The following is a 13,961-nucleotide window of genomic DNA, read 5'->3' as shown; positions in this document are numbered from 1 at the left end:
TAGGGGTAGGTACCATAGAGGGGAGTACACATTAGGGGTAGGTTACCATAGGAGGAGTACACATGAGGGGTAGGTACCATAGGGGGAGTACACATTAGGGGTAGGTACCATAGAGGGGAGTACACATTAGGGGTAGGTTACCATAGGGGGAGTACACATTAGGGGTTAGGAAGCAGGTAGGCACACAGCCTGGTCACCCATCCCTTGCCAGTCTGCTCCTGGCACGGCTGGTTGCGGTGCTTCCTGGTTGGTGTGAGCAGGAGAGGGGCAGCTACAGGAAGGGCTCAGCTTTCCCAGCAGTGTCATCCGGAGCCAGGGGGAGGGGAGCCGGGGAGGAGGAGGAGGAGAGAGGGAGGGAGGCAGAGAGCGCCCAGCAACAGGCGGTTGTACTGACAGTGAGAGCCTCGGTTCCCCGCACCACCTGACCGGGCACAGAGCAGTGACCACCGGTGCCATCTGAACCAACCCTACCGGGCGGCAGATCCGGACTAGAGGAACAAACACACCCGGGGAAGTACTTACCTGCCGGGCACTTGTCACAGCCGGGACTGCTGAGCTCCCAATGACACCCACGGACACTTTGTGCCACTTTATCTGCTAATTCTTATCTGGTGCCCCTGGGTCACCCAATACAGGGAGATGCCATGGCCAGCAAGGCTCACTAGCTGTGTGGGCACAGGGTTGGCACACCTTGCCCTGTGTTATCTGAATGGAGTGGAGGACACTGTCCAATGACTTATTTGCCCAGGGTGCCATGCTGATTCCTCTGCTGTCACCCTCATATTGTGCCCCTCTGCCCACACTGGGGAACCCCCATTCTTGCTGACAGTTTTCTTTCAGAACTTGGGCAATGGCAGAACACCAGGAGCTGCTGTCAGAGATGCCAGCTGTCAGCCAGATGAGCACCCAGGAGAGACTGAAGCATGCCCAGAAGCGGAGGGGGCAGCAGCTCAAAAAGTGGGCACAGTTCGAGAAGGATGGGCAGAGCAAAAAGGCCAAGGTGAGAAAGAAGTCTCAAGGCAGCAAGGAGGAGAGGAAAGTGACTTTCCCCCAAAATGTCACCCTCCTGGAGGCAGCCGCACGCAATGATGCCCAAGAAGGTAACAAAATCTTAGTATACACTGTCATGTAGTCTGCCCTTAGTCATGCCTACCTAAAGTGCCTACCATATACCCCAGGGGTTCATCAGTGTATTTGTCTGTCTGGGAGGCTCTGCCATGTATCTACTACTGCATGTAATACTGCTAATGATTTCTTGCCTCTTCTGTTGCCCTCTCTGGGAGCCCAGATGCAGATTCCTGTGTATATAGAGTGTCCTAGTGACAGTGATGTGTTTATTCCAATATAAAGGGTGTCCTAACACGTTACTGCAAGTACAGGGAACTTCAGGGTTAAACTTTAACAGTGTTACATGGCTGAGTCATTTCACATGATTGTATGTTAATTACCTAAAGACAGTGACCCTCAGTATGGGGGGCAGTTTATTAGATATTATAGGGACCTACTACTGTAACCTAAAGTCGTTCCTGTCTATTACTGTGTGTTTTACTCCTATAAAAGGGTTAAGGGGTCAGCACTGCACTCCTGACCCCCCCTCTCCATATGAGATCACAGTCAGTGACTGCAGCATACCCACATATGCCTGTTCTCCTTGGCTCACCAGCTGTACCCTCATCTGCAGATTAGCACAACATTGTCTACATTTTTAACCCCTTAGATAAACAGTAAAAGAAAGATGTTTGTTAAAAAATAAAATATTTACTTTTTCATTAGGGTGATTTTACATTAGTGTGGTGCTGTTCCCAGAATGCACTGAGCATTTCAGCGCATAACCTCTTGTATCTCTTAAACCCTTGGTCCCTGAGTGGGCATTCAACATTCTGCTAATACAATGGTGTGCTGCTTGTGCCTGTGATGTCACGTGCATATTACATATTGCTAATACAATGGTGTGCTGCTTGTGCCTGTGATGTCACGTGCATATTACATATTGCTAATACAATGGTGTGCTGCTTGTGCCTGTGATGTCACGTGCATATTACATATTGCTAATACAATGGTGTGCTGCTTGTGCCTGTGATGTCACGTGCATATTACATATTGCTAATACAGTGGTGTGCTGCTTGTGCCTGTGATGTCACGTGCATATTACATATTGCTAATACAATAGTGTGCAGCTTGCGCCTGTGATGTCACGTGCATATTACATATTGCTAATACAATAGTGTGCTGCTTGCGCCTGTGATGTCACGTGCATATTACATATTGCTAATACAGTGGTGTGCTGCTTGTGCCTGTGATGTCACGTGCATATTACATATTGCTAATACAATGGTGTGCTGCTTGCGCCTGTGATGTCACGTGCATATTACATATTGCTAATACAATGGTGTGCTGCTTGTGCCTGTGATGTCACGTGCATATTACATATTGCTAATACAATGGTGTGCAGCTTGCGCATGTGATGTCACGTGCATATTACATATTGCTAATACAATAGTGTGCTGCTTGCGCCTGTGATGTCACGTGCATATTACATATTGCTAATACAGTGGTGTGCTGCTTGTGCTTGTGATGTCACGTGCATATTACATATTGCTAATACAATGGTGTGCTGCTTGCGCCTGTGATGTCACGTGCATATTACATATTGCTAATACAATGGTGTGCTGCTTGCGCCTGTGATGTCACGTGCATATTACATATTGCTAATACAATGGTGTGCTGCTTGTGCCTGTGATGTCACGTGCATATTACATATTGCTAATACAATGGTGTGCTGCTTGCGCCTGTGATGTCACGTGCATATTACATATTGCTAATACAGTGGTGTGCTGCTTGCGCCTGTGATGTCACGTGCATATTACATATTGCTAATACAGTGGTGTGCTGCTTGCGCCTGTGATGTCACGTGCATATTACATATTGCTAATACAGTGGTGTGCTGCTTGTGCCTGTGATGTCACGTGCATATTACATATTGCTGATAGTAGTGTGCAGCTTGCGCTTGTGATGTCACGTGCATATTACATATTGCTAATACAATGGTGTGCTGCTTGCTCCTGTGATGTCACGTGCATATTACATATTGCTAATACAGTGGTGTGCTGCTTGCGCCTGTGATGTCACGTGCATATTACATATTGCTAATACAGTGGTGTGCTGCTTGCGCCTGTGATGTCACGTGCATATTACATATTGCTAATACAATGGTGTGCTGCTTGTGCCTGTGATGTCACGTGCATATTACATATTGCTAATACAATGGTGTGCTGCTTGTACCTGTGATGTCACGTGCATATTACATATTGCTGATAATAGTGTGCAGCTTGCGCCTGTGATGTCACGTGCATATTACATATTGCTAATACAATAGTGTGCTGCTTGCGCCTGTGATGTCACATGCATATTTCATATTGCTAATACAATAGTGTGCTGCTTGCGCCTGTGATGTCACGTGCATATTATATATTGCTAATACAGTGGTGTGCTGTTTGTGCCTGTGATGTCACGTGCATATTAAATATTGCTAATACAGTGGTGTGCTGCTTGCGTCTGTGATGTCACGTGCATATTTCATATTGCTAATACAGTGGTGTGCTGCTTGCGTCTGTGATGTCACGTGCATATTTCATATTGCTAATACAGTGGTGTGCAGCTTGCGCCTGTGATGTCACGTGCATATTACATATTGCTAATACAGTGGTGTGCTGCTTGCGTCTGTGATGTCACGTGCATATTACATATTGCTAATACAGTGGTGTGCTGCTTGCGTCTGTGATGTCACGTGCATATTTCATATTGCTAATACAGTGGTGTGCTGTTTGTGCCTGTGATGTCACGTGCATATTACATATTGCTAATACAGTGGTGTGCTGCTTGCGTCTGTGATGTCACGTGCATATTTCATATTGCTAATACAGTGGTGTGCTGTTTGTGCCTGTGATGTCACGTGCATATTACATATTGCTAATACATTGGTGTGCTGCTTGCGCCTGTGATGTCACGTGCATATTACATATTGCTAATACAGTGGTGTGCTGCTTGCGCCTGTGATGTCACGTGCATATTACATATTGCTAATACAGTGGTGTGCTGCTTGCGCCTGTGATGTCACGTGCATATTACATCTTGCTAATACAATGGTGTGCTGCTTGCGCCTGTGATGTCACGTGCATATTACATCTTGCTAATACAATGGTGTGCTGCTTGCACCTGTGATGTCACGTGCATATTACATATTGCTGATACAGTGGTGTGCTGTTTGTGCCTGTGATGTCACGTGCATATTACATATTGCTGATACAGTGGTGTGCTGCTTGCGCCTGTGATGTCACGTGCATATTACATATTGCTAATACAATGGTATGCTGCTTGTGCCTGTGATGTCACGTGCATATTACATATTGCTAATACAATGGTGTGCTGCTTGCGTCTGTGATGTCACGTGCATATTACATATTGCTAATACAATGGTGTGCTGCTTTTGCCTGTGATGTCACGTGCATATTACATATTGCTGATAGTAGTGTGCAGCTTGCGCCTGTGATGTCACGTGCATATTACATATTGCTAATACAATGGTGTGCTGCTTTTGCCTGTGATGTCACGTGCATATTACATATTGCTGATAGTAGTGTGCAGCTTGCGCCTGTGATGTCACGTGCATATTACATATTGCTAATACAATGGTGTGCTGCTTGCGTCTGTGATGTCACGTGCATATTATATATTGCTAATACAGTGGTGTGCAGCTTGCGCCTGGGATGTCACGTGCATATTACATATTGCTAATACAATGGTGTGCTGCTTGCGTCTGTGATGTCACGTGCATATTACATATTGCTAATACAATGGTGTGCTGCTTGTGCCTGTGATGTCACGTGCATATTACATATTGCTAATACAATGGTGTGCTGCTTGTGCCTGTGATGTCACGTGCATATTACATATTGCTAATACAATGGTGTGCTGCTTGTGCCTGTAATGTCACGTGCATATTATATATTGCTAATACAGTGGTGTGCAGCTTGCGCCTGGGATGTCACGTGCATATTACATATTGCTAATACAATGGTGTGCTGCTTGCGTCTGTGATGTCACGTGCATATTACATATTCTTAATACAATGGTGTGCTGCTTGTGGCTGTGATATCACGTGCATATTACATATTGCTAATACAATGGTTTGCTGCTTGTGCCTGTGATGTCACGTGCATATTACATATTGCTAATACAATGGTTTGCTGCTTGCGCCTGTGATGTCACGTGCATATTACTTATTGCTAATACAATGGTGTGCTGCTTGCGCCTGTGATGTCACGTGCATATTACTTATTGCTAATACAATGGTGTGCTGCTTGCGCCTGTGATGTCACGTGCATATTACATATTGCTGATAGTAGCGTGAAGCTTGCGCTTGTGATGTCACGTGCATATTACATATTGCTAATACAATGGTGTGCTGCTTGCGCCTGTGATGTCACGTGCATATTACATATTGCTAATACAGTGGTGTGCTGCTTGCGCCTGTGATGTCACGTGCATATTACTAATACAGTGGTGTGCTGCTTGCGCCTGTGATGTCACGTGCATATTACATATTGCTGATAGTAGCGTGAAGCTTGCGCTTGTGATGTCACGTGCATATTACATATTGCTAATACAATGGTGTGCTGCTTGCGCCTGTGATGTCACGTGCATATTACATATTGCTAATACAGTGGTGTGCTGCTTGCGCCTGTGATGTCACGTGCATATTACTAATACAGTGGTGTGCTGCTTGCGCCTGTGATGTCACGTGCATATTACTAATACAATGGTGTGCTGCTTGTGCCTGTGATGTCACGTGCATATTACATATTGCTAATACAATGGTGTGCTGCTTGTACCTGTGATGTCACGTGCATATTACATATTGCTGATAATAGTGTGTAGCTTGCGCCTGTGATGTCACGTGCATATTACATATTGCTAATACAATAGTGTGCTGCTTGCGCCTGTGATGTCACGTGCATATTACATATTACTAATACAATGGTGTGCTGCTTGTGCCTGTGATGTCACGTGCATATTTCATATTGCTAATACAATAGTGTTCTGCTTGTGCCTGTGATGTCACGTGCATATTACATATTGCTAATACAATGGTGTGCTGTTTGTGCCTGTGATGTCATGTGCATATTACATATTGCTAATACAATGGTGTGCTGCTTGCACCTGTGATGTCACGTGCATATTACATATTGCTGATAATAGTGTGCAGCTTGCGCCTGTGATGTCACGTGCATATTACATATTGCTGATAATAGTGTGCAGCTTGTGCCTGTGATGTCACGTGCATATTACATATTGCTAATACAATGGTGTGCTGCTTTTGCCTGTGATGTCACGTGCATATTACATATTGCTGATAGTAGTGTGCTGCTTGTGTCTGTGATGTCACGTGCATATTACATATTGCTAATACAATGGTGTGCTGCTTGCGTCTGTGATGTCACGTGCATATTACATATTGCTAATACAGTGGTGTGCTGCTTGCGGCTGTGATGTCACGTGCATATTACATATTGCTAATACAATGGTGTGCTGCTTGCGTCTGTGATGTCACGTGCATATTACATATTGCTAATACAATGGTGTGCTGCTTGCGTCTGTGATGTCACGTGCATATTACATATTGCTAATACAATGGTGTGCTGCTTGCGTCTGTGATGTCACGTGCATATTACATATTGCTGATACAGTGGTGTGCTGTTTGTGCCTGTGATGTCACGTGCATATTACATATTGCTAATACAGTGGTGTGCTGCTTGCGCCTGTGATGTCACGTGCATATTACATATTGCTAATACAATGGTATGCTGCTTGTGCCTGTGATGTCACGTGCATATTACATATTGCTAATACAATGGTGTGCTGCTTGCGTCTGTGATGTCACGTGCATATTACATATTGCTAATACAATGGTGTGCTGCTTTTGCCTGTGATGTCACGTGCATATTACATATTGCTGATAGTAGTGTGCAGCTTGCGCCTGTGATGTCACGTGCATATTACATATTGCTAATACAATGGTGTGCTGCTTTTGCCTGTGATGTCACGTGCATATTACATATTGCTGATAGTAGTGTGCAGCTTGCGTCTGTGATGTCACGTGCATATTACATATTGCTAATACAATGGTGTGCTGCTTGCTCCTGTGATGTCACGTGCATATTACATATTGCTAATACAATGGTGTGCTGCTTGCGTCTGTGATGTCACGTGCATATTATATATTGCTAATACAGTGGTGTGCAGCTTGCGCCTGGGATGTCACGTGCATATTACATATTGCTAATACAATGGTGTGCTGCTTGCGCCTGGGATGTCACGTGCATATTACATATTGCTAATACAATGGTGTGCTGCTTGCGTCTGTGATGTCACGTGCATATTACATATTGCTAATACATTGGTGTGCTGCTTGTGCCTGTGATGTCACGTGCATATTACATATTGCTAATACAATGGTGTGCTGTTTGTGGCTGTGATGTCACGTGCATATTACATATTGCTAATACAATGGTTTGCTGCTTGTGCCTGTGATGTCACGTGCATATTACATATTGCTAATACAATGGTTTGCTGCTTGCGCCTGTGATGTCACGTGTATATTACTTATTGCTAATACAATGGTGTGCTGCTTGCGCCTGTGATGTCACGTGCATATTACATATTGCTAATACAGTGGTGTGCTGCTTGCGCCTGTGATGTCACGTGCATATTACATATTGCTAATACAGTGGTGTGCTGCTTGTGCCTGTGATGTCACGTGCATATTACATATTGCTGATAGTAGTGTGCAGCTTGCGCTTGTGATGTCACGTGCATATTACATATTGCTAATACAATGGTGTGCTGCTTGCGCCTGTGATGTCACGTGCATATTACATATTGCTAATACAGTGGTGTGCTGCTTGCGCCTGTGATGTCACGTGCATTTTACATATTGCTAATACAGTGATGTGCTGCTTGCGCCTGTGATGTCACGTGCATATTACATATTGCTAATACAATGGTGTGCTGCTTGTGCCCGTGATGTCACGTGCATATTACATATTGCTAATACAATGGTGTGCTGCTTGTACCTGTGATGTCACGTGCATATTACATATTGCTGATAATAGTGTGCAGCTTGCTCCTGTGATGTCACGTGCATATTACATATTGCTAATATAATGGTGTGCTGCTTGCGCCTGTGATGTCACGTGCAATTTACATATTGCTAATACAGTGGTGTGCTGCTTGCTCCTGTGATGTCACGTGCATTTTACATATTGCTAATACAGTGATGTGCTGCTTGCGCCTCTGATGTCACGTGCATATTACATATTGCTAATACAATGGTGTGCTGCTTGTGCCCGTGATGTCACGTGCATATTACATATTGCTAATACAATGGTGTGCTGCTTGCGCCTGTGATGTCACGTGCATATTACATATTGCTAATACAATAGTGTTCTGCTTGCGCCTGTGCATATTACATATTGCTGATAATAGTGTGCAGCTTGCGCCTGTGATGTCACGTGCATATTACATATTGCTAATACAATGGTGTGCTGCTTTTGCCTCTGATGTCACGTGCATATTACATATTGCTAATACAATGGTGTGCTGCTTGTGCCCGTGATGTCACGTGCATATTACATATTGCTGATAATAGTGTGCAGCTTGCTCCTGTGATGTCACGTGCATATTACATATTGCTAATACAATAGTGTTCTGCTTGCGCCTGTGCATATTACATATTGCTGATAATAGTGTGCAGCTTGCGCCTGTGATGTCACGTGCATATTACATATTGCTAATACAATGGTGTGCTGCTTTTGCCTGTGATGTCACGTGCATATTACATATTGCTGATAGTAGTGTGCAGCTTGCGCCTGTGATGTCACGTGCATATTACATATTGCTAATACAATGGTGTGCTGCTTGCGCCTGTGATGTCACGTGCATATTACATATTGCTAATACAATGGTTTGCTGCTTGTGCCTGTGATGTCACGGGCATATTACATATTGCTAATACAATAGTGTGCAGCTTGCGCCTGTGATGTCACGTGCATATTACATATTGCTAATACAATGGTGTGCTGCTTGACCTGTGATGTCACGTGCATATTACATATTGCTAATACAATGGTGTGCTGCTTGTGCCTGTGATGTCACGTGCATATTACATATTGCTAATACAGTGGTGTGCTGCTTGCGCCTGTGATGTCACGTGCATATTACATATTGCTAATACAATGGTGTGCTGCTTGACCTGTGATGTCACGTGCATATTACATATTGCTGATAATAGTGTGCAGCTTGCGTCTGTGATGTCACGTGCATATTTCATATTGCTAATACAGTGGTGTGCTGCTTGCGTCTGTGATGTCACGTGCATATTACATATTGCTAATACAGTGGTGTGCTGCTTGCGTCTGTGATGTCACGTGCATATTTCATATTGCTAATACAATGGTGTGCAGCTTGCGTCTGTGATGTCACGTGCATATTACATATTGCTAATACAGTGGTGTGCTGCTTGCGCCTGTGATGTCACGTGCATATTACATATTGCTAATACAGTGGTGTGCTGCTTGCGCCTGTGATGTCACGTGCATATTACATATTGCTAATACAATGGTGTGCTGCTTGCACCTGTGATGTCACGTGCATATTACATATTGCTGATACAGTGGTGTGCTGTTTGTGCCTGTGATGTCACGTGCATATTACATATTGCTAATACAGTGATGTGCTGCTTGCGCCTGTGATGTCACGTGCATATTACATATTGCTAATACAATGGTGTGCTGCTTTTGCCTGTGATGTCACGTGCATATTACATATTGCTGATAGTAGTGTGCAGCTTGTGCCTGTGATGTCACGTGCATATTACATATTGCTAATAAAATGGTGTGCTGCTTTTGCCTGTGATGTCACGTGCATATTACATATTGCTAATACAATGGTGTGCTGCTTGTGCCTGTGATGTCACGTGCATATTACATATTGCTAATACAGTGGTGTGCTGCTTGCGTCTGTGATGTCACGTGCATATTTCATATTGCTAATACAATGGTGTGCAGCTTGCGTCTGTGATGTCACGTGCATATTTCATATTGCTAATACCGTGGTGTGCTGTTTGTGCCTGTGATGTCACGTGCATATTACATATTGCTAATACAGTGGTGTGCTGCTTGCGCCTGTGATGTCACGTGCATATTACATATTGCTAATACAGTGGTGTGCTGCTTGCGCCTGTGATGTCACGTGCATATTACATATTGCTAATACAATGGTGTGCTGCTTGCACCTGTGATGTCACGTGCATATTACATATTGCTGATACAGTGGTGTGCTGTTTGTGCCTGTGATGTCACGTGCATATTACATATTGCTAATACAGTGGTGTGCTGCTTGCGCCTGTGATGTCACGTGCATATTACATATTGCTAATACAATGGTATGCTGCTTGTGCCTGTGATGTCACGTGCATATTACATATTGCTGATAGTAGTGTGCAGCTTGCGCCTGTGATGTCACGTGCATATTACATATTGCTAATACAATGGCGTGCTGCTTTTGCCTGTGATGTCACGTGCATATTACATATTGCTGATAGTAGTGTGCAGCTTGCGTCTGTGATGTCACGTGCATATTACATATTGCTAATACAATGGTGTGCTGCTTGCGTCTGTGATGTCACGTGCATATTATATATTGCTAATACAGTGGTGTGCAGCTTGCGCCTGGGATGTCACGTGCATATTACATATTGCTAATACAATGGTGTGCTGCTTGCGTCTGTGATGTCACGTGCATATTACATATTGCTAATACAATGGTGTGCTGCTTGTGCCTGTGATGTCACGTGCATATTACATATTGCTAATACAATGGTGTGCTGCTTGCGCCTGTGATGTCACGTGCATATTACATATTGCTAATACAATGGTGTGCTGCTTGCGCCTGTGATGTCACGTGCATATTACATATTGCTAATACAATGGTGTGCTGCTTGCGCCTGTGATGTCACGTGCATATTACATATTGCTAATACAATAGTGTGCAGCTTGCGCCTGTGATGTCACGTGCATATTACATATTGCTAATACAATAGTGTGCAGCTTGCACCTGTGATGTCACGTGCATATTACATATTGCTAATACAATGGTGTGCTGCTTGTGCCTGTGATGTCACGTGCATATTACATATTGCTAATACAATGGTGTGCTGCTTGCTACAATGGTTTGCTGCTTGCGCCTGTGATGTCACGTGCATATTACATATTGCTAATACAATGGTTTGCTGCTTGCGCCTGTGATGTCACGTGCATATTACTTATTGCTAATACAATGGTGTGCTGCTTGCGCCTGTGATGTCACGTGCATATTACATATTGCTAATACAGTGGTGTGCTGCTTGCGCCTGTGATGTCACGTGCATATTACATATTGCTAATACAGTGGTGTGCTGCTTGTGCCTGTGATGTCACGTGCATATTACATATTGCTGATAGTAGTGTGCAGCTTGCGCTTGTGATGTCACGTGCATATTACTAATACAATGGTGTGCTGCTTGTGCCTGTGATGTCACGTGCATATTACATATTGCTAATACAATAGTGTGCTGCTTGCGCCTGTGATGTCACATGCATATTACATATTGCTAATACAGTGGTGTGCTGCTTGCGCCTGTGATGTCACGTGCATATTACATATTGCTAATACAGTGGTGTGCTGCTTGCGCCTGTGATGTCACGTGCATATTACATATTGCTAATACAGTGGTGTGCTGCTTGCGCCTGTGATGTCACGTGCATATTACATATTGCTAATACAGTGGTGTGCTGCTTGCGCCTGTGATGTCACGTGCATATTACTAATACAATGGTGTGCTGCTTGTGCCTGTGATGTCACGTGCATATTTCATATTGCTAATACAATAGTGTTCTGCTTGCGCCTGTGATATCACGTGCATATTACATATTGCTGATAATAGTGTGCAGCTTGCGCCTGTGATGTCACGTGCATATTACATATTGCTAATACAATGGTGTGCTGCTTGCGCCTGTGATGTCACGTGCATATTACATATTGCTAATACAGTGGTTTGCTGCTTGTGCCTGTGATGTCACGTGCATATTACATATTGCTAATTCAATGGTGTGCTGCTTGCGCCTGTGATGTCACGTGCATATTACATATTGCTAATGCAGTGGTGTGCTGCTTGCGCCTGTGATGTCACGTGCATATTACTTATTGCTAATACAATAGTGTGCAGCTTGCGCCTGTGATATCACTTGCATATTACATATTGCTAATACAATAGTGTGCAGCTTGTGCCTGTGATGTCACGTGCATATTACATATTGCTAATACAGTGGTGTGCTGCTTGCGCCTGTGATGTCACGTGCATATTACATATTGCTAATACAATGGTGTGCTGCTTGACCTGTGATGTCACGTGCATATTACATATTGCTGATAATAGTGTGCAGCTTGCGCCTGTAATGTCACGTGCATATTACATATTGCTATTACAACGGTGTGCTGCTTGCGTCTGTGATGTCACGTGCATATTACATATTGCTAATACAATGGTGTGCTGCTTGTGCCTGTGATGTCACGTGCATATTACATATTGCTAATACAATGGTGTGCTGCTTGCGCCTGTGATGTCACATGCATATTACATATTGCTAATACAATGGTTTGCTGCTTGTGCCTGTGATGTCACGTGCATATTACATATTGCTAATACAATGGTTTGCTGCTTGTGCCTGTGATGTCACGTGCATATTACATATTGCTAATACAATGGTGTGCTGCTTGTGCCTGTGATTTCACGTGCATATTAAATTTTTCTGATACAGTGGTGTAACAAATTTAAAGGGACATAATACTCATATGCTAAATCACTTGATGTTAAAGGGACATAATACTCATATGCTAAATCACTTGATACTAAAGGGACATAATACTCATATGCTAAATCACTTGATACTAAAGGGACATAATACTCATATGCTAAATCACTTGATACTAAAGGGACATAATACTCATATGCTAAATCACTTGATACTAAAGGGACATAATACTCATATGCTAAATCACTTGATACTAAAGGGACATAATACTCATATGCTAAATCACTTGATACTAAAGGGACATAATACTCATATGCTAAATCACTTGATACTAAAGGGACATAATACTCATATGCTAAATCACTTGATGTTAAAGGGACATAATACTCATATGCTAAATCACTTGATGTTAAAGGGACATAATACTCATATGCTAAATCACTTGATATTAAAGGGACATAATACTCATATGCTAAATCACTTGATGTTAAAGGGACATAATACTCATATGCTAAATCACTTGATACTAAAGGGACATAATACTCATATGCTAAATCACTTGATGTTAAAGGGACATAATACTCACATGCTAAATCACTTGATACTAAAGGGACATAATACTCATATGCTAAATCACTTGATACTAAAGGGACATAATACTCATATGCTAAATCACTTGATACTAAAGGGCATAATACTCATATGCTAAATCACTTGATACTAAAGGGACATAATACTCATCTGCTAAATCACTTGATACTAAAGGGACATAATACTCATATGCTAAATCACTTGATATTAAAGGGACATAATACTCATATGCTAAATCACTTGATGTTAAAGGGACATAATACTCATATGCTAAATCACTTGATACTAAAGGGACATAATACTCATATGCTAAATCACTTGATATTAAAGGGACATAATACTCATATGCTAAATCACTTGATGTTAAAGGGACATAATACTCATATGCTAAATCACTTGATACTAAAGGGACATAATACTCATATGCTAAATCACTTGATGTTAAAGGGACATAATACTCAC

At 42.9% G+C, this 13,961-nt stretch overlaps 1 protein-coding gene across 1 annotated transcript in view; it reads left to right on the top strand.

The window, feature by feature from the left end:
- Positions 1 to 396: 396 nt before the first annotated feature.
- Positions 397 to 13,961, top strand: part of PPP1R16A (protein phosphatase 1 regulatory subunit 16A) — a 315,248-nt gene continuing 301,683 nt past the window's right edge. Inside the window, exon 1 of the mRNA XM_053715494.1 lies at positions 397 to 1,100. Within this exon, the coding sequence (XP_053571469.1) occupies positions 851 to 1,100 (250 nt within the window). The 5' untranslated portion in view covers positions 397 to 850. The remainder of the gene's footprint in view (positions 1,101 to 13,961) is intronic.

This window comes from Bombina bombina, chromosome 5 (genome assembly GCF_027579735.1).
Source record: "Bombina bombina isolate aBomBom1 chromosome 5, aBomBom1.pri, whole genome shotgun sequence".
Lineage (NCBI taxonomy): Eukaryota > Metazoa > Chordata > Amphibia > Anura > Bombinatoridae > Bombina > Bombina bombina.
The sequence above is the reverse complement of the archived record's forward strand: the minus strand, read 5'-3'. Positions and strand labels throughout refer to the sequence as shown.